At 56.8% G+C, this 20,007-nt stretch overlaps 2 protein-coding genes across 3 annotated transcripts in view; both read left to right on the forward strand.

Moving 5' to 3' along the window:
• Positions 1–4,643: 4,643 nt before the first annotated feature.
• Positions 4,644–8,257, forward strand: ACTB (actin beta). Its single transcript, XM_080830601.1, has 6 exons — positions 4,644–4,862; positions 5,615–5,743; positions 5,909–6,148; positions 6,599–7,037; positions 7,132–7,313; positions 7,449–8,257. The coding sequence occupies exons 2-6, from the start codon at positions 5,621–5,623 to the stop codon at positions 7,590–7,592; spliced, it is 1,128 nt and encodes a 375-aa protein (XP_080686727.1). The 5' UTR covers positions 4,644–4,862; positions 5,615–5,620; the 3' UTR covers positions 7,593–8,257.
• Positions 8,258–14,589: 6,332 nt separating this feature from the next.
• FBXL18 (F-box and leucine rich repeat protein 18) overlaps positions 14,590–20,007 on the forward strand; it is a 41,146-nt gene continuing 35,728 nt past the window's right edge. The window contains exon 1 of one of the 2 annotated variants that reach the window (XM_080829830.1): positions 14,590–14,707. In XM_080829830.1, coding sequence (XP_080685956.1) covers positions 14,690–14,707 — 18 coding nt within the window. In that variant the 5' untranslated portion in view covers positions 14,590–14,689. Of the gene's footprint in view, positions 14,708–17,496; positions 17,525–20,007 lie in introns of those variants that run through there. The other variant, XM_080829831.1, reaches the window with a different exon arrangement.

Below are 20,007 nucleotides of genomic sequence, written 5' to 3' on the forward strand. Positions count from 1 at the left end.
CTGCAAGACCAAGCCCCGTGGCCGCTGGTCTCAGTTTGTGAGTCTGAGAAATGGGGAGATTCCGGCTGGGCTGGCAGGGGTGAGGTGAGATTTCTGGGTGGTGACTCAGGCTCAACCCTGGTCAGAGCAGGCCCTCAGGGACTCTCGGGGACCGGGGAGGCCAGGCTTAGCCCTGAGGTGTGTGAGCCTGGCCTCTGAGTCAGCCCGCCCCGCCCGCCCGCACTTTCCAACACCTCCTTCCCCCTTCTACGTTCCCCTTTCACTTCCTCGGGCCCTCCAGGAGGGCATTCTGGGCCCCTGGGGCAGGGAGAAGGGGTTGAGCCTCTGACCAGATCTCTGGGGGCTTGGCCCCGGAGCTGGGACTGCAGACCCCATGTCACTGACCGCTCGGGGCACCCTGCGGGCCAGCTGCCCCCCTGCCTTCTTTTACAAATCAGGGACAGAGGCCCAAGGGGCACAGTGTGTGTGGTACCTCCTGGCCCTGTGATTCCCGCTGGGTGTGTCTGCCCACACCCCAGGCACCCCCCCCCCCGCCCAGCAGGTAGCCTCTGGAACCCCACCAAGCCTTGAACTTGCCGCTGACCCCACCAGGCTTGATCCAGCCTGTGTCGCCTGGCTTCTCAGGCCCTGGTCTGCAGAATGAAAGGACCTGGTGTCCAAAGGCCACCTTGGCATCTGGGTGGCTTTAGGCAAGTCACCAGCTGCTCCAGGCGAGTTGTGGTGATGAGTGGGCTTCGAGACCCTGCCAGGACAACTGCGGGGGAGGCCGGGATGCCTCAGCCTCCCCGCCGCCTCCCTGCCCCGGTTTGCCTGGGAGGGTCCCAGGGTCCGGCTCCCTGTCAGCACTCGGGGTCTGTCTGGGTCACCTGGGGTTCTGCTCTGCGGAATGGGGACAGCAAGCCCTCCCAGAAGCTGGTCTGGGCCAAGAAGAATGGTCTCAGCTGGTGCATGTAGAAGGGGTGGGGGAGCCCAGGGAACCTTGTTTTCTATTTCTGAAAATTCAATCAAGTTCAAGTAAGCAAGGCTGGGAACTTCCCAGGAGGGCCAGACGTTTCTTGGAGTGCCCCGGGGCACAGGAAGAGAGACGGGTAGTTTTTAAGGATTTTTAAAAACTCTCCCAAGAAGTATCAGAAGTTCCCAGTTTCTCCAGGGTGGGGATCCCCCTTGGGGGGGATAACTTTCGGTGAGCAGGGTAGCCTGGGGCTGGCTGAGGCCCTGGGAGACACTGGCCAGAGGCCAGGCCTGGGTGGGGACTGAGGCCCTGGCTGCTGCCCAGGAGAGCACACAGGGCCCAGCCCAGCCTTCCTGCCTCCTCCGAGGGGGGCCCCCCTCAGCTGGTTGCTTGGCTCCTGCGGGGGTGGGGGGGTGCAGGGGGGTGTCTCTGACTGCCCTTTAAGGAGCTCCCTCCTTCCTGAGGAAACCTGCTGCTTTCTTTCGTAGGTGGCAGAGCGAGTTCTCTTTCACTCTCTCATTTAAGGTCTGTCTCCGGGATCACACCTGCTTTCTGCAGGGTGTTGCTGAAAACAGTGCCTGGTGCCGTTCCACTCTGGAAGCGCGCCTGGCTGGTTGGTGCTGGTGCGTTGGACGCGAGAGCAGCGTGATCCCAGAGGTTTGGCTGCTGGCTGTGCCCTTGCTATGGGATCCCAGCTGGGTTGATAGCGGAAGGAGGAAATCACAGCAGGCTTCCTGGAGGGGGCATCCCAACGAGTTGGCCCGGAGGCATAGGAAAAGTTGGGCAGGGGGCACAGGATACCCAAGCCCAGTCCCTCAGAAATCCTGAGGTCCAGAATCTCCTTTTGAGAATGTCCTGGGAGCAGGGGAGGACGGCAGGGGGAAAAGGTGGCACAGACTGCAGGCTTGGGCCTCAGGAGCCATGGCTGTGTGACCATAGGCTGGTGGCTATTCTTTCTGGACCCCAGGAGATAAGCACTGAGGAGGGAAGTGGGACCCAAGAACTCAAACTCTGGAACAGCCTTTGGACCCAGTCCCTGGGCACACTCCAGGGGACACTTTACCAGGGAGGGGCAGTGTCCTTCGTGTTGGACTCCAGTCCTGCCTCAGTTTCCTCATATGTAAAAAGGACGTGTATGTTTGCTAGAGTGTTCCGTGCCTTCATTCATCCGTGAGCCTTCACAGAGCACCTGCTCGGTGCGGCCTCTCCACCGTCCTGGAGCCAATAGTCCAGAAGCCACATGTCAAGTTTCTGTAGAGAGGAGTCGTCCTTGGGGAGGACTGTTAAGTGTCCCCTGCTTGGACGCCTTGCAGGGTGGGGGGAACCACATGGGAAAAAAAGCCCCAGAAAGCAGGTGAAGTGCCATAGGGTGAGCCAGGCTAAGGCTCGGGGGCCCGTGTGCGGGCTGGGTGACAGCTCGGAAATCTCCCTGCAAAGGGCAAAGTTCCCAAGCGAAGAACCTGTTCACTTCCTCTCCCGCTCGTCTCCTCCCCCTTCCTCCCACAGGCTCCACTTCCTCTTTTTCTCCGCCCCTCCCCCTAGGCTTGCGGCCCAGCCCCCCTCCCAATCCTCTGTCTTCCCAGTGTCCTTTCCGAGAGCTGAGGATACCCTGGGAGACACTTGTTCACTCACCAGCACAGGGCCCCCGGGAGGGTGCCGTGGGAGGAGGTGGGTGCCGGGGCCCCCAGGCTGGAGGGGGAGGCCAAGCTGTGAAGGTCTTAAGTGGGAGGGCGGTATAGGGTACAGATGCCAAAGGGCTCCCCCACAGAGGGGTCTTCCGAGATGGGCCTTGAGGGATGCCTAGGAGAGCTCCAGGAAATGGCTGCTGTAGGCCTAGGGCCGGTAGTGTTCCAGTCTGAGGTTATGTTGGGCTGGTGCCCCTGCCCCTTAGCCCATCCCTGCTGGAGAAGATTTGAGGTGGCAGCACCTAGGGCCTCCCGTCCCCGGCCCCGCGGCCATAGTCCCAGCCTGCCCAGCACCCCTCCAGGCTCAGGGAGCAGCCACAAGCAGCCCTCACCCGCAGGCAAAAAGAGGGTCGCTCCCCAGCCCCCGAATTGCAGGGCTGGCAGGCCCCAGGGCAGCTGGCTGGCCAGATGCCCGCGACTGAGAGATACAAGGCCAGGGATAGGGCAGTCCCCGGGAGGCAGGGAGTGGACAGGCGGGGAACATTCCCCCAAGCCTGGAGCCGAGATGGGAGAGCAGCAGGCAGCAAATCTCTTGGCAGTGATCTAGGGGTGCTGGTGTGGGGCTCTGAGCCTGAGGATTCTGCTATGCACTGGGGCATGGTCACCCCTCCCACCCAGCTGTGGCCTCTGCAACTCCAGAGTGCCCTGCTACCAGCCACCCGTGGTGGGCAGGACGAGACTGTACATCCATATATGGACAGAGGGGTCACTGGTTTCCACACACACAGCTTATGACGCCCTACTACGTGCGGCAAAGCCCTGGGATGCCCAGAGACAGACCCCAGTGGTTACAGGCCTGCGCCCCTACCAAGACCACCCTTCCCGTTTTCTGTGTGAAAATTCAGCTTCCTGCCACCACCTCCAAGAAGGTGCACGGTCCTCTAGGCTGAACTAGACGTCCCTTTGTGGTCCCCCGGGGCTTCTGTCGGCCACACACCAATCATCTTTGGCCACCCATGGTCACCATCTGGGTACCAGCTCTGCCTGCCAGACTGGCCGCTCTCAGAGCAGGGAACCACCCAGAACACTCCCAGATACCCAGATCTTGCCCAATGTTTGGTGGACAGACCCAGGGCAGGAAAGGGTGACAAGGAGAGGGTCTCCTCTGATGACAGCGGGTCTTTGGCTACTGTCTGTGCCACCCCACACCCCCTCAAGCTAACTCATCTCTGGGGCATTAAGGGTCCTTGGCAGGCTCCAGATGGTCCAGGACAGAAGTTCAGCTGCAGCTGCGCATGACAGACAGACGATGGATGGTGCGCCCCAGGTCCCAGAGCTGTGCTGAGCAGTCCTGCCTGCCTTCGCCCAGCAGCTGCCTGGCTCATGGGCTAAGGGCTTAGGCCGGGATCCGCTGGGTGTGACCAGGCAGCTCTCGGTTCCATGGGAACAGTTTCTCTGCTCTACAGAGCCCACCTCTGTGCAGGCCTGCAGCTGGGGAGGCTTGGAGCCCTCTTCACGGGGAACTTCCAGCCACTTGCTCCAGATGCCTGTCCTGCCTCTAGGGCCTGAGAACCCTGTTAAGTGGCCACAAGCCCCCTGATTCCCCCTCAGTACACCATACCCCTCAGCCCCAGGTGTCTGAGTAGTAATGCCCCTCACTTAGCAAGCTAAGCACCCCCAGCCGAAGCCCCCCCCACCCCGGTCCCCAATCCAGGCTTTCCAGGCAGTGGAGTTATTGTGGACCAATGCTTCCCTTGCAACTGCTCCTTAAGCATGCACCCACAGAAACCGGGGACCCTCGCATCCATGCTGACCGTTGCCACCGGGGCGCTCACTGCTCATGTGACGCAGGGGGTCCCGGGGTGGAGAACAGGAGAGGGGCCAGATCAGGCATTGCCCGGAGGGGCGGCGGCCCACTGGCCCAGCACCCAAGGGCTGCCAACACCAAAACTCTCTCCCTCCTCCTCTTCCTCAATCTCGCTCTCGCTCTCTCCCAGCCCGGCTCGTTCTCTCTCTCTCTCTTTTTTTTTTTTTTTGCAAAAGGAGGGGAGAGGGGGTAAAAAAATGCTGCACTGTGCGGCGAGGCCGGTGAGTGAGCGGCGCGGGGCCAATCAGCGCGCGCCGTTCCGAAAGTTGCCTTTTATGGCTCGAGCGGCCGCGTCGGCGCCCTATAAAACCCGGCGGCGCGACGCGCAGCCACCGCCGAGACCGCGTCCACCCCGCGAGCATAGGCCCCTCGCCCTCGCCGCTCCGCCGCTGCCGTCGCCGGTTTACACCACCCCCAGGTAAGTTCCCGGGCCGGCTGGGGCTCGCTGCGGCCCCGCGGCGCCTCCTCCGGGCGGGCGGGCGGCCGGCCGGCTGGCCTCTCGGCCTCTGGCCTCTGGCCTCGGCGCTGGGAGAGAGCCGTCGGGGACGGGCAGTGGGGCTCGCGCTCCCCCCTCGCCCGCGCCGGGACTGCGCTCGCACTGCGCGCCCACGGCATGGTGCGATCTGGGCTGAGGCGGCCGCGGGTCTTTGTCCGAGCCGGCTGCTTGCTGGCTCGGTTGGCTGGGTGGTAGGGTGGGTGGGTGGGCGCGGCAGGTCCGCCGGCCGGGTGGGGGCTGGGGCCAGGGCTGCGCGTGCGCGTGCGCGCTCGGGCCGGGAGCCGCGGCCGGGGTGAGGGCGGTGCGGCCGGCCGGAAGGGGTGGGGTCGCCGCGGTGCGAGGGCGCCTGCGCGCACTTCCTCCCCGCGCCGCCGGCTCCCGCGGGCGTGGCCGCCGCGCGCCAGTCCAGCCGGCGCTTTTTTGAACGAGGCGGGGGCGGAGTCAGCCCCGGGTGGGGAGGGGGCGGGGGCCTGGCTTCCTGCCGCGCACCGCCGGGCCGCCTCCAACCAGCGTTTGCCTTTTATGGTAATAACGCTGCCGGCCCGGCCGCCTTTGTCCCCAATGTGGGCGCGCGCCGGCGCCCCCTGGCGGCTTGAGGCCGCGGCGCGCCGGAAGTGGGCTGGGCGGGGGCGACCCCACCCGACCCCCGGCTCAGGGCCCAACTCCCCCCGCAGTTCGCCATGGATGACGATATCGCTGCGCTTGTGGTCGACAACGGCTCCGGCATGTGCAAAGCCGGCTTCGCAGGCGACGACGCCCCCCGGGCCGTCTTCCCTTCCATCGTGGGGCGCCCACGGCACCAGGTAGGGCGGCGGCCTTGGCTCTGATCTGGGTGGGGGGCGTAGGTGGCGGCTCTTCTCCCGGAGAGCAGGGTCCCTCGCGGGGTAGGGCCTTTGGTCTTTGGCTTTCGGGGTGGCGGTCGGTGCCTCCGGGCCCGTGCTCAGGGCGCCTCGCCCCTCCCTCCGCAGGGTGTGATGGTGGGCATGGGCCAGAAGGACTCCTATGTGGGGGACGAGGCCCAGAGCAAGAGGGGCATCCTGACCCTGAAGTACCCCATCGAGCACGGTATCGTCACCAACTGGGACGACATGGAGAAGATCTGGCACCACACCTTCTACAATGAGCTGCGTGTGGCCCCTGAGGAGCACCCCGTGCTGCTGACCGAGGCCCCCCTGAACCCCAAGGCCAACCGTGAGAAGATGACCCAGGTCAGTGGCCCACTGGCCTTCCGTGGGCGGCCACCCCATCCTTTCTTGCCTTTCTGTGCCACGCCCTGTCTCACGTGTTCTTTCTTCTGCCATTCTCCTAGGACTTTCTTCTCTGACCTGAGTCTCCTTTGGAACTCTGCAGGTTCTATTCGCTTTTTCCCCAGATGGATTCTTTCTTGTGTTTGCCTTTCTGATTAGGCATTTGAGGTTATAAAATGCTATGGGTTGTAGGTACTACTAACACTGGCTGGTGTGACCAAGCCAATGAGGCTGGTGTCGAGTGGCCTTGGAGTGTGTATTCAGTAGGTGCACAGTAGGTTGAAGTGAATCCCCATCCCGGGATCCCCAGCACATTGAGCTGTGTTCCTTGCACTTTTCTGCATGTCTCTAGTCTAGCCTGACGCCCTTGTGGTGGTTTCCTGGGCATCACCTGGTTTCCTCTCCCTACAGATAATGTTCGAGACCTTCAACACCCCAGCCATGTACGTGGCCATCCAGGCTGTGCTGTCCCTGTATGCCTCTGGCCGCACCACTGGCATCGTGATGGACTCCGGAGACGGGGTCACCCACACTGTGCCCATCTACGAGGGGTACGCCCTGCCCCACGCCATCCTGCGTCTGGACCTGGCTGGCCGGGACCTGACGGACTACCTCATGAAGATCCTTACGGAGCGTGGCTACAGCTTCACCACCACTGCCGAGCGGGAAATCGTGCGTGACATCAAGGAGAAGCTGTGTTATGTGGCCCTGGACTTCGAGCAGGAGATGGCCACTGCGGCCTCCAGCTCTTCCCTGGAGAAGAGCTATGAGCTGCCCGATGGGCAGGTCATCACCATCGGCAATGAGCGGTTCCGCTGCCCAGAGGCGCTCTTCCAGCCTTCCTTCCTGGGTAAGTGAGCCCCGCCTGCCTTTCTTGCCCTTTGCCTCAGAGGGTCATCCTCGTGGGCACTCCCGGAAGCCAAGTCTGGTGTGTTTCCTTTCAGGCATGGAATCCTGCGGCATCCACGAAACTACCTTCAACTCCATCATGAAGTGTGACGTCGACATCCGCAAGGACCTGTACGCCAACACGGTGCTGTCCGGAGGGACCACCATGTACCCGGGCATTGCCGACAGGATGCAGAAGGAGATTACCGCCCTGGCGCCCAGCACGATGAAGATCAAGGTGGGCACTTGGCTGGCCTGGGCCCCGTTGGGTGGGGGGTGGGGGTGGGGGTGGGGGGGCTCCTGTGGGTGTGCCCCTCTTTCAGGGCTATGGTGCCCAGGATCCTCCTGCTGACTTGTCCCCCTCCTCCCCCAGATCATCGCCCCCCCTGAGCGCAAGTACTCCGTGTGGATCGGGGGTTCCATCCTGGCCTCGCTGTCCACCTTCCAGCAGATGTGGATCAGCAAGCAGGAGTACGACGAGTCCGGCCCCTCCATCGTCCACCGCAAATGCTTCTAGGCGGACTGTTACTTTAGTTGCGTTACACCCTTTCTTGACAAAACCTAACTTGCGCAGAAAACGACATGAGATTGGCATGGCTTTATTTGTTTGGTTTTTTTTTTATTATTGTTTTTTGTTTTAAAAATTTTTTCAGTTTTTTTTTTCCTTTTTTTTTTTCTTTTCTTTTTTTTTTTTGGCGCTTGACTCAGGATTTAAAAACTGGAACGGTGAAGGTGACAGCAGTTGGTTGGAGCGAGCATCCCCAAAGTTCTACAATGTGGCCGAGGACTTTGATTGTACATTGTTTTGTTTTTTTTTTTTTTAATAGTCATTCCAAATATCGTGAGATGCATTGTTACAGGAAGTCCCTTGCCTTCCCAAAAGCCACTCTCATTTCTCTCTGAGAAGGGGCAGTCCTCGCCCGAGTCCACACGGGAGGGTGATAAAATTGCTTTTGTGTAAATTATGTAGTCCAAATTTTTTTTTAATCTTCGCCTTAATACCTGTTATTTTTGTTTTATTTTGAATGGTCTGCCATCATGGCTTCCCCCTTTTTTGTCCCCTCCAATTCAAGATTCATGAAGGCTTTTTGGTCCCCTTGGGAGTGGGGTTGAGGCACGAGGCAGCCAGGGGCTTCCCTGTACACTGACAAGACCAGTTCAATAAAGTGTGCACACCTTAAAGAGAGGACATGTGGCTTCTTGGGGGTGTTGGGAAGAGGGGTGGGAGTGGGGACCAAGCTGTCCCTACCTCAAAGGGAAGGGGGTTTGAGGTGTGTTGAACCCTGACACTGAACCAATCGTGGGGTGGGAGATGGGTAGAGGGAATTAAGGGCCCTGGCCCTTTACCTGCCTGCTACATAACCCCATTTCTCACCCAAGTTCTGAGGTCAGGTGCTTTGGGAAAGTGGGAGGCCTGGGCTGTGGGGTCGGGGAATCAGGTAGGTGGTCCTAGGCCAGACCTCCTGTCTTTGCTGTTGTCATCTTTCTTGATGGGCCTGGTGCAGACTCAGGCTCAGGGTGGAGTCCCGCCTTGACTGCCACCTTGCCTCTAGTTCCCACACAGCCAAGGAAGGACCTTGACGATGGGATGTAGGGCAGCTCCCCAGTGCTGGCCAGGGCCAGGGGTGGGGTGTGTCAGTTCTGTGTCAGTTCTGCAGAGAATGGTCTGGTTAACGGCGGTGGGGCTTCCCCGCCCTGGGTCCGGGTTCTGCCTTGTGGCAGGTGGCTGTGTACTGTTGTGGTTTCCAAGGATCTGTGGGGGCTGGGCTCCTTGCGGGGGGGTGGGGGGACGGCAGAGTCTCCCTGGTGCTGGGGGTCAGTTTCTGATTTTCTAATGCAGTGCTCCCAAGGCTGGCTTGCCTTGGGTCTACTAGAAGCTGTGACGGGGTTGGGGGGCGTAGAATGGAGGACAGCCATGCAGGATGCCCTTGCTCTTGTATCCCCAGAGGAAGGGAAAGGCCCAGAATCGAACCCCAAGTCCAGATTTGAGGCCTGGAGGGGGCCTGCCCCTCCCTCCATGGACCCAGGGCTCCTCCAGCTTTCTGCTGCTCCCTTCTGGGTGCCCTGTGGCTCTGGGGAATCTGGTGGCCCACTGGCTCCCACCTCACAGAAGACAGCAGAGACCCTCATGTGGGCGGGATGTGCCTTAGAGTCCCACGGGCTTGAGACAGGTTGGGAGGGACGCAAGTAATTGTACTCCATGCAAAGCGGCTCCGTCGGGGTAAGGGGACTGTTCTAAGATGTTCCAAACCAAACAGGAGCTTGTGACTGACCCTGGGGCTCTCCTTGGCAGGTTTTCCTAGTTCAGTACACAAAACACGACAGCTGGTGTGTGGCGTGGGCTCTGGAGCCAGTCCCATTCCCTCAGGGGCCCTGGGCTACCACTCTGACCTCTATGTAGCTGGGCGCCGGTCCTGGAGGAGGTGGGAGAGCAGCGTGCGTGGGACTCTTCTGTCTTAGAGGCCCAGGCAGCAGGGGCTGAAACAGAAGTCCCCCCACCCCTTCCCCTGGGGCCAGTTCTAGTTCTCTGGATCCCGTTCAGGGGCGGTGATAAGCCCTGGGCTCTGCTGGAAGCTTCCACCTCGAGTCACTCACTCCTTTCACAAGCATTGATTAAGGGCCCAGTGTATGCCGGGCCTGCTTTCCCTTCCTCCTTCCTTTCTTCCCTCCCTCCTTCCTTCCTCTAGCCAACCGCTCTTTGTCCCGGGCATCGTGCCAGGAACTGGGGGAGCAGCGGAGAAGAAAGCAGATGTGCTTCCTGCCCGCATGAGGGACCCAGTGTAACGGGGGAAACAGTGTCAGGCCACCAAGCGAAGGCACAATGGCTGCTTGTGACCAGGAGGAAGAGCAGAGGCTGCGTGCGAGGGAGGTTGGGGACCACAGAGGGACATAGGTGTCATGATGTCGGCCGGTGGGAGGGGGTCGCAGGTGCACATCTGCATTGAAACCCAGCAAATGGCACCTCCATAAAAACGGGGGGGGGCGGAAATGAATAAATACAGATGGACCTGTATCTGGATCCACGTGGTGAGGCCCCGGGGAGGTTCACGGTCACAGGGCCGTCATCTTCCTTGTGGGGAAACGGGCTCGGAGGTTAACACAGCTCAGATATGCCGGTGGCCTGGAATCACCCAAGGCACAGGGGCTGAAACCATCCAGAAACCCCTGCCAAGTGCTCCGTGCTTCTTCACTCAGCCATTGATCGTTCAACCTCTATCTGAATCTCACTCAACTTCTCTTTGCCTTCACGGACCTTATGGTCCTGTCCCATAGGGGCCACTGGCCGCACACGGCCATTTAAGCTGATTAAAATGAAGAATTCAGGAGCGCTTGGCCGGCTCAGTGGGTAGAGCATACGACTCTCCATCTCGGGGTTGTAAGTTCAAGCCCCACACTGGATGTAGAGATTACTTAAAAATAAAATACTACAAAAAAATGGAGAGTTTTTTTTACACCTGAAACTAACGGAACACTGTGTGTCAACTATACTCAGTACAAAAAATATTAATAGTCTTTAATTTTTAAAGGTTTTTTTTTTAAAGATTTTATTTATTTATTTGACTCACAAGTAGGCAGAGAGGCAGGCAGGGGTGGGGTAAGCAGGCTCCCCGCTGAGCAGAGAGCCCGACGTGGGGCTTGATCCCAGGACCTCGATCACAACCTGAGCCAAAGGCAGAGGCCCAACCCACTGAGCCACCAGGCACCCCAATAGTGTTTAATTTTTAGAGCAGTTTTAGGTTCACAGTGAAATTGAGAAGAAGGTACAGAGATTTCACATGTGCCCCCTGCCCCCCATGTGCACAGTCTCCCCCACCATCAGCGTCCCCCACCAGAGTGATGTGTTTGTTACCACTGATGAAACCTACACCGACACATCATCGTCACCCAGAATCCATAGTTTATGTTAGAGTTCGCTCCTGGTGCTTACACTGTATGGGTTTGGTGTTTTTGGTGCTTTCATTTATTAATTTTTAAAAAAGATTTTATTTATTTATTTGATAGAGATTACAAGTAGTCAGAGAGGAAGACAGAGGGAGAGGAGGGAGCAGGCTCCCTGCTGAGCAGAGAGCCCGATTCGGGGCTCGATCCCAGGACCCTGAGACCATGACCTGAGCCGAAGGCAGAGGCTTTAACCCACTGAGCCACCCAGGCGCCCCTCATTTATTAATTTTTTAAAGCAGGGTCCACACTGGAGTCCAATGCCGGGCTTGAACTCACGACCCTGAGATCAAGACCTGAGCTGAATTCAGGAGTTGGGCACTTAATCGACTGAGCACCCTGGTACCCTCGGGTTTGGTGTTTTCACTGCATGGGTTTGGACATGCACCCATCATGGTAATATCATACAGAGTAGTTTCACTGCCTAAAATCCTCTGTGCCCCAGCTGGTCATCTGTCCCCTTCCCTGACTCCTGGAAAGCACCGATTCTTTGTGTCTCTCCAGAGTTCTGCCTTCTCCAAAATGCATAGTTGGAAGCATCCCATATGCAGAACTTTCAGATTGGCTTCTTTCACTCAGTAACATGCACTTAAGTTTCCTCCATGTCTTTTCATGGTTTGATAGATACTTATTTTTAGTGCTGAGTAATTTTCCACTGTCTGGGGGCGCCTGGCTGGCTCAGTCAGTGGAGCGTGCGACTGTTGATCTGGGGTTTATGGGTTTGAGCCCCATGTTGGGCATAGAGATTGTTTAAAAATAAAATCTAAAAAAAAAAAAATTCCATTGTCTTCATGGACTATGGTTTAACGTATCCATCACTTACCAAAGGCCATCGTGGTTGTTTCCAAGTTTTGGAAATTATGAATAAAGCTGCAATAAACATGTGTGTGCTGGTTTCCTCTGTGAAAGTCACTTCACCTCTACGCGGACAGCTTTAAAAGGTCATTCTGGGAGCACCTCGAGGCCTCAGTCGGTTAAGCATCTGACTTCAGCTCAGGTCATGATCTCGAGGGTCCTGGAATCGAGCCCCGCGTGGAGCCTCACGTTGGGCTCTGTGCTCAGGGGAAAGTCCCCGTCTCCCTCTCCTTCTCCCCCACACCCCCACTTGTGATCTCTCTCCCTCTTTTGTAAATAAATAAAATCTTTAAAAATAAAATAAAAGGTCATTCTCGCTGCAGTGGGAGGAGCTTAGGGAAGGTATGGCTCCTTTAAAAACTGTTCTGGTGGGGTGGGATGAGGTCTCTGCAGTAGAGACAGTGCGGCTCCGGTCCCAGTTTTGCTTCTCATTCAGCCCTGGCGGCGGGGCGGGGGGGGGGGGGCGGAGGTAACAGAGATCACCACCTTCCCTGCATCCTTCCCAGCCTCCACTCCAGGTATTTTGGGGAACTCATAGCCGGGAGCTCAGGCTAGCCAGCACCGCAGAGGTGGGCTCTGGGAGCAGGAGTCACTGAGAGTGCTGTGACAAAGTGTCCCCCAAACCTGGAAACCACCCCTGAGTAGGTCAGCACAGCGAGGTATTGGAACCGACTCCCCACCTCAGTTGCCTGGAGCCCACACTCGGTGGTTTCCACTAGATTGCTCCTCACAACTCAGCGCCTGGGAAATGCGGGACTCCCAGTAGGTTAGAGTTTGTGAATCGCTCCTCTGTGTCGGACCCTTACGGGGCTCAGCCCGGGTCATCATTCAGTTGACAGTGGTTTATCGAGGGTCTGTTATTGTCAAGCTCTGTTCTAGTGGAGGGGTGCGGTGTCTAAACGTGGCGTCTCTCCTGATCGGATGGGGGCCTCCAGATGTGGGGCCAAGATCGCATGGAAGCCGGTGGCATGGGCGGGGAAAGAATTCACCTGAGGCAGAACACAGGAGACAGAAGTTTATTGAATACACCCGCAAGGGAGTGGCAGGCAAGACGGCAAAGCAGAGACCATCCGCCAGGAGGCAGTGGGTGGGGGCTGTTTTTAAAGGGGGAAGGTGAGGAGGAATGGCGACGTAGGGCCTTTTCCCTTTTTTGGTAACTGTGCCCGGTTGTAAGTAGACCATTGGAGAGTTAGGGCCTGTGGATAGTCTGAGGTGGGTCATGTGATGGGCCTGTCTGCATTCAGCCCAGGGGGTCGCTGTGGGCCCTTTCTACATTCCACTGCTCAGGCCTGTTTGCTTAACAGTGGCCTCTACCCCGGGGGACAGAAAGTAAACACCTCCACCACAATGAAAAACATACCTGATTACAGATTGTAGGGGAAAAGGAGGAATGGGTCAGGAGTTAGGACGGGAGGAGAAGCGTCGGCCTCGGAAACTCCTGATGACTGCCCAGGTCATAGTTCTGCCTGAAGTTGTGTATTTAACTGCGGACTATACCACAAACTCTTTGAGGCAAGGACTGTGTCTGCCCCCAGGACGGTCCACCCACAAGAAGGAGCTCATCAAAGTTCTCTTGATAGGAACAGGCTCAACCCAGTGGGGTGGGAGGTAAATGAGGCCTGGGGGAGAGTATATGAAACCTGAAGTACTAGGTTGTATAAGTGTCCCCCAAAGATTCCTGTCCGCCCAGAACCTCAGAATACGGCCTTATTTGGAAACAAGCTCTTTGCATAGGTCCCTAGTTAAGGTCGTGTGGTGTCTTTATAAGAAAGGATACATGGCCTTGGGCGCACACACACACATAAAGGAAGATGGCCCTGCAAAGACAGAGGCAGAACTTGGGAGTAATGCCCCTGAAAGCCAAGAGCCTCCAAGGATGCTGGCCACCACCCAAAGCTAGGAAGAGCCAGAAGACATGCTTCCAGCAGTTGGAGCACGGCCCAGTCGACATCTTCACTTCCTACTTCGGGCCTCCACAACTGAGAGAATACATTTCTGTGGTTTAAGATCCCCCAGGTTGCGGTACTTTGTCCCATCAGCTGCAAGAAACCTATACACGCTCAGGGTCACCCCACAGTGTTCCCCACGGATTTTTCTTCATAAATGGTTTTTACATGCAAAGCGTTACGGGTGAGCGCACATCATTCACACGTTCATCTACCCAGCAAGCATTTATTCGGTGCCGATGACATGTCAGGGAGCATCCCCAGGTTCCCGCAATCCCGCCGCTGAGTGCAGGGAGGGAACCACCAAACAACAAACAAAAGAGAAAAAAAAAAAAGAAAAAAGAAAAGGACACAGTAGGTCAGACAGTGCGTAGAGCTATGGAGAAAAATACAAGATAAGGGGTAAGTTTAGGGGTGGGTGTGGACGGCAGGGAGGAGGTGATGCCGTTTGCTGCCGGGTGGGCCGACATGTGGTTTCTGCACACTTGCAGGCACGGGGACGTAAATGCCAAAGCCCGGAAGCAGCAGAGTGCTGGGCCGGCCAGGGGAGACTAGTGTGGCTGGAAAGAAGCAGGCAAGGAGCAGGTCAGAGAGGGTGCGGCGGAGGCAGCGGCGCCTGACCCGGTGCTCCTGAGCTCACCCCGCGCCCTAGCAAGGCCCCAAGCAGCAGCGCCGCACCCAACATGGCGGCCGCGCATGGCACGCCGGCTGGCGAGCGGAACTGCGTACAGCAGGCGCCGGAAGTGGGGGAGGCCCCGCCCCCTACCAGGGTCTCTGTGGAGCCGCGGACGCGCCGGCTTTGAGCATCCCTGGCGGGCCCGGGGGAGGCCCTGGGGCTGCGGCTCCGGCGGCCGCGGCCCCGCCCGCCTTCGACATGGCCAGCTCCGGAGAGGTACGGCCGGCGCCTCTCTCCGCTCTCCTTCCTGCCCCGCGGCCTTGGCTCCGCTCGGGCCTTCCCATCCCACCCCGGTCCCCTTTGCGTCCTTTCCATCCAGTCCCCTGACCCGCTCCATCCTTCCCGTCCGGACCGCGACCCAGCCCACTGCTTCCCACCTTGACTTCGACCCCAACCCCGGTCGCGCTTGCCCCTTTCCGCCCCGAGCCTGGCGTCGGCCGGGTTTGGTCCTTCCTGACCCGACCCTGGCCTTGGCCTCGGCCTCGGCCTCGCCGGTTCCTTCCCATCCTTAACCTGGCCTTGCCCTTTGCCCCATCCTTGCGTCGTCCCGCCCCTCAGGCCCTCACCCTGTTGCGAAGTCACAAGCTCTTTCCGTCTTGGGTTTTCCATCCCTTTCGCAGCCCCGCAGTCGTGACCGCCAGAGTTCTTCCCCGCCTCTGCGCCCCAGAGTTCCATGCTGCTGTAGGCCTCGCAAGCCATTTTCCCATGCCCCTGCACGTGGGCTCAGCCCCTGGAGCTATGAGACGTTCATCTTCGTGTCCACTCTGCACCCCATCCTCTATCTCTGAATGCTCAGTTTCAGCCCACTTTTCTCTGCGCCTGCTTGTTGTGTGACTTGGGGGCTAATGGAGGAAAAGCCATTTACCTGGGAGACTTTTGGCTTACCCCGGAATTCCTTTCCTCCATGCTCCACCAGTCTGGGACTGAGTCCCTGTAATGTGGTGCAAGGTATTTTATCTGCAGACCAGGGTATGTGGGATCTGGACTTTGATTAGTATCTTTTCATTTGTTGCTTCCTGCCTATCTTTATGTGTACTTGTGGCTACCTGTGTGTCTGTTTATCATCTGGGACTTGGACCTTTGAGTGCACTGTTTTAGGGCCTTACCTGTGCTCTGGGGAACAGGAGTCAGAGGGTCAAGCGTTTTCTTCGAAATGTTTGGGGCTGAGGTTGCTGACAGTTCCTTTTTATTCGAAGTGAGTTTGGCTTAGAAGTGGCCCCTAGATTGAGGGGGAGGGTGTGGGACACACCCGCAGACTGGTGGTGGGATTGAAGGGTCAGAAAGACACAGCTCTTTAAGGAATAGTTATGGAGTAGCCTGGCTGTGTTAGCAAATTACAAGTGTGTACTTGCGGGAGCTGGGGGCACTGGTACTTTGTTCTTATGGGGTCCTGGCACAAAGGGGCCTCTGTTCCTTGACACATATGAGTGACCTGGCCAATGAGGCCTCTTATTACTTCGTGGACGTCTTGTTCTACCCTGGATGTGGAGATCAAGGTCCCTTCTGGGGTGTTGTATTTATTATTTATTGATATATAGCTTGCACGCCATGAAATTCACCGTTCTTGTGTGTTTTTTTTTTTTAAAGATTTTTTTTTTTTAATTTGACAGAGAGAGACAGCGAGAGCAGGAACACGAGCAGGGCGCCTGGGAGAGGGAAAGCAGGCTTTTCATCGAGCAAGGAGCCCGATGCAGGGCTTGATCCCAGAACTCTGGGATCATGACCTGACCTGAAGGTAGACACCCAACGACTGAGCCACCCAGGCGCCCCAAAATTCAGTTTTTTTTTTAAAAAGATTTTATTTATTTATTTGATAGAGATTACAAGTAGGCAGAGAGGCAGGCAGAGAGAGAGGAGGAAGCAGGCTTCCCGCTGAGCAGAGAGCCCGATGCGGAGCTCGATCCCAGGACCCTGGGATCATGACCCGAGCCGAAGGCAGAGGCTTAACCCACTGAGCCACCCAGGCGCCCCCCAAAATTCAGTTTTAAAGTGTGTGTGTGTTTAAAGTAAGCTTTATGCCCAGTGTGAGGCTTAAACTCACAACCCTGAGATCAAGAGTTGGAGGCTCCATTGACTGAGCCAGTCAGGTGCCCAAAGCAGTTTTAAAAAATATATTTGCAGGGTTGTGCAACTCTCCCCATTACAGCATTCCAGAATGAGGTGGTCTTAGTTTGAAAGTCATTACTGGCTTTAACACGTGGACGCTCAGGATTACTCCCGGAGTTTCTCGTAGTGCTTCAAACGATTCTGAAGCAGCGATCTGTTGACTCATCTGGTTCAGTGCTTCTTTTTCTTGGAAATTACAAAGTGATCCCTGTTCCAAAGCCGGTCTTGGCCTAGGGAGGAGATAAGCAAGCAGGCAAACCGTGACAAATGAGGCTGGAGCGGGAGGCGGGTACCTGGTACAGCAGGGGAGGGGCAGGGTGAGGGTGAGTTAAGCCTGTCTGGCTGATGCTGGGAGGGCTTCATTGTGTTTGAGCCTTTGACCCCAAGTTTTGAAAGTAGCAGTTTTCCTGTGTGGTGGCATGTCTGGTGGAGGGAACAGCTTGTGGGAAGGCTTGGAGGCATGAGGGAGGGCGGGCATGTTCCAGAAATTGCCACCTGGAGAAGCAGAGACCTAGGAACTGGGCAGTGTGGGGCGGAAACCCATACAGTTGTGCTCCTCTTCTGACTGACCCTGTATTTTATAATGCCAAATCTGTTACATACAACAATTTCACATTATGAAAGTGCGCTGTGATGAGCCTTTCTGTTGTACCCACTGCCCAGTTATTTAAGAAACATTTCTTTTCCATTTAATGTTTATTCTTTTTGTTTGTTTTTTTAAGTAAGCATTACGCCAAACATGGGGCTTGAACTTAGAACCCTGACATCAAGAGTCACATGCTCCACTGCCAGCCAGCCAGATTGTCCCCCCTCGCCCCCCTCTCCCCAACCAATGCCCAGTTTTCACAGTTAACACGTGACCAATCTTGTTTCATCTCTGTCTCTCCCTTTGGCTCATTTACATCATTCCAGACACCTCATCAGTTGGTTTGTGAATTCTGTGGTTTCTTTGGGTGCCTGACGGGTAAACATCTGGGAGGGGGGATTTTTTTTTGGCAGATACTGAAGTTTTAGTACCTAATTTTTCCTCTTTCTATCTTTCAGTTCTTAAAAAAGAATTGTGAGATGTTACCTTCTGAAAAGTGCATTAAACTCTTTTTAATCCTTATGCTTCAAACCTGTAAGTGGTCATGATCTGGTTCTAAACATATGGTTCCCAGAGGCACCTGAGAAAGACCACCTGTCCGTCCTCATCCCTGGACTGATTTCCGCAGACCATGGGGGATGCCTGTCCTGGATCTTTCAGGAAACCCCAGCAGCCCTTTTCTTGTGGCGCGAAGGGTAGTTTCAGCTGGTCAAGCCCAGCCAAAGGCTACTCAGGCTACTTACCTAATTTTTTTTTTTTTTTTTTTAAGTAAGCTCTGCGCCCAGTGTGGGGCTTGAACTCACGACCCAAAGGTGGAGGTCATGTGCTCCTTATCTAATGGTTTTGAGATGGAGAGTGGGTCTGCCTTAGTTCCGCCAAGGCTGAAAACACGTGGTTCCGAGAGGCGGAGGGAAGCGGGGGCGGTCCTATACGGGTGTGTGTGTGGAATTGGGCGTATTCTTCGGGCTACAGGTTTTGTTTCATTCCTTCCCAGGGACCATTCCTTGTTTGCTCTTGGCCTCTGTGGAGCTTCTGGCTTTCCTGGGGAAAAGATGTGTGTGTGGACTTAGAAACCACAGTTCCTTGGCTTGGAAAGCCTGGGTTCCAGGCAAAAGACTTGACTATTGCAAACCTGGCAGCCACCTCCCAGGATCGGCCTTTGGAGACCAGGGGCAGCTAGCTGCTCCCAAGTGCCTGCATTTGGGAGCACGGAATGTGGGGAAAATCACCTTGTGGGGTGTGCTGAGACTGGACTGATGGGGCTGGAACTGAGTTCCTGCCCCCCCCCTTTTTTTTTCCTAAATGTGAGCTCCATGCCCAGTGTGGGGCTTGGGGCTCGAACTCACAACCCTGAGATCAGGAGTCCCACGCTCTACTGTCTGAGTCAGGCAGGTGCCCCTGTAACTTCTGGGTAGGTTTTAAGAGAAATTCAGTATTAGTGACGTTCTGTGAAGCTGGAGCTTCTGACAGTGTTCTGCCCCCTGTTCTCATTGCTCTGAGAAGGCCTTCTTACTTTGATAAGCCTGCAGATAGGAGATGAGGACGGGTTTGCCTCAGGCTGCTCCGTGGATTCAAGCCGTCCCTCCCTCTGTCCCCAAGCCCTCTCCTTGCCCACCCCTCCCCCCAGCTTTGCCTGATAAAGACCCTTCTGGTTGGAGCCTCTCCCCACAGATGGAGTCCCTGGGTCTGGGGTGGGGTCTGGGGCTCTGATCCCCACGACTGGCTCTGGGAAGCACTGAGCTAAGGAAAGTCACTAATGGTTGAGAACGGTAGCCCCAGAATACGGCACCCCCGAGCACTTGGACTTGGGGGCCGTCGCAGATGGAGTAGAGAGACAGGACTAAAGCCACCTCAGATGGAAAGGGGAGGAGGGAGGGCTGCCTCTTGCAGAGAAGGGAACGTGGGCAGGGCCAGCACTGTTAGACGGGGGGACGTATCTGTGGAGACCCTCTCCCAGGCCTGGGGAGGGCTTGGCAGGCCTGGAGCTCGTCAGGACCGAGTAGAGGGGTGCCGCAGTCCGAGTGCCTGGGAAACCCCTGGAGGCTGCGTGGGGCGTGCGCAGCAGCTCTCCTGCCCCGGGGTTCACGGTTGCCATGGCAGCAGCAGGGCTTTCCAGGCCTCAGAGCTTCCATCCTTGCAAATATGTGCAGAAGAAAAGTCAGGCCGGAGGAGGAGGGCTGGTAGACAGAACCGCTGCAAACGGCAGGAGAAATAATCCCGGTGCCGTCTCCTGGGAGTGGTCTGACAGGCACCCCCGCAGGACGGTTTGGGGGGGCTGGACCCTTTCCGGGGCGTGCTGGGAAGATACAGGGGTCCCTCCCCACCATGGGCTTCCCCTCAGAGCCTCCAGTTACTTGGTCCTTGATTTGGGGATTTCACGTCCTACCAGCCGGGGTGGAACCCCTCCCTCTCAGTTGTACATATCAACCCGGGAGCGGCGGAAGGCCGGCCTTAGAGAAGAAAACCTTTTGCAGATAGCTACCAGAACAGACTGAAATGTGGGCACATCTCGCGGGAGAAACCAACACAAGTTCCTAGCCAGAAAGTATGATAAGGTGGGGCTCCATGGCGCGCTCCCTGTTAGCTAGTACCGATCTGAAGATGGAAAAACGTCATCAGCAGGTGCTGTTTCTTCTTCATAAGGACTTGATGGTCTCATTCTCTGGCTTTTCTTGCCCTTAATCCCAGCGCTGGGAAGAGCTGCCCCCGCCGCTGGCTGAGGGCTGGGTGTCCATCACAGCAACCCCAAGAGGTGAAGACACTGTTGTCACCCCTGGTTCTTACTGTTTCTTTTTTTTTTTTTTAAGATTTTATTTATTTATTA

Source organism: Martes martes (assembly GCF_963455335.1).
Source record: "Martes martes genome assembly, chromosome: 18".
Taxonomy (NCBI): domain Eukaryota; kingdom Metazoa; phylum Chordata; class Mammalia; order Carnivora; family Mustelidae; genus Martes; species Martes martes.

What these genes read in the sequence shown, in the direction of transcription:
- ACTB (XM_080830601.1), top strand. Translation starts at nt 5,621, where the DNA reads ATGGATGACGATATCGCTGCGCTTGTGGTCGACAACGGCTCCGGCATG. An exon ending in CTTCCAGCCTTCCTTCCTGG is followed by an intron (nt 7,038 to 7,131) that starts GTAAGTGAGCCC and finishes GTTTCCTTTCAG; the next exon opens with GCATGGAATCCTGCGGCATC. An exon ending in CCAGCACGATGAAGATCAAG is followed by an intron (nt 7,314 to 7,448) that starts GTGGGCACTTGG and finishes CTCCTCCCCCAG; the next exon opens with ATCATCGCCCCCCCTGAGCG.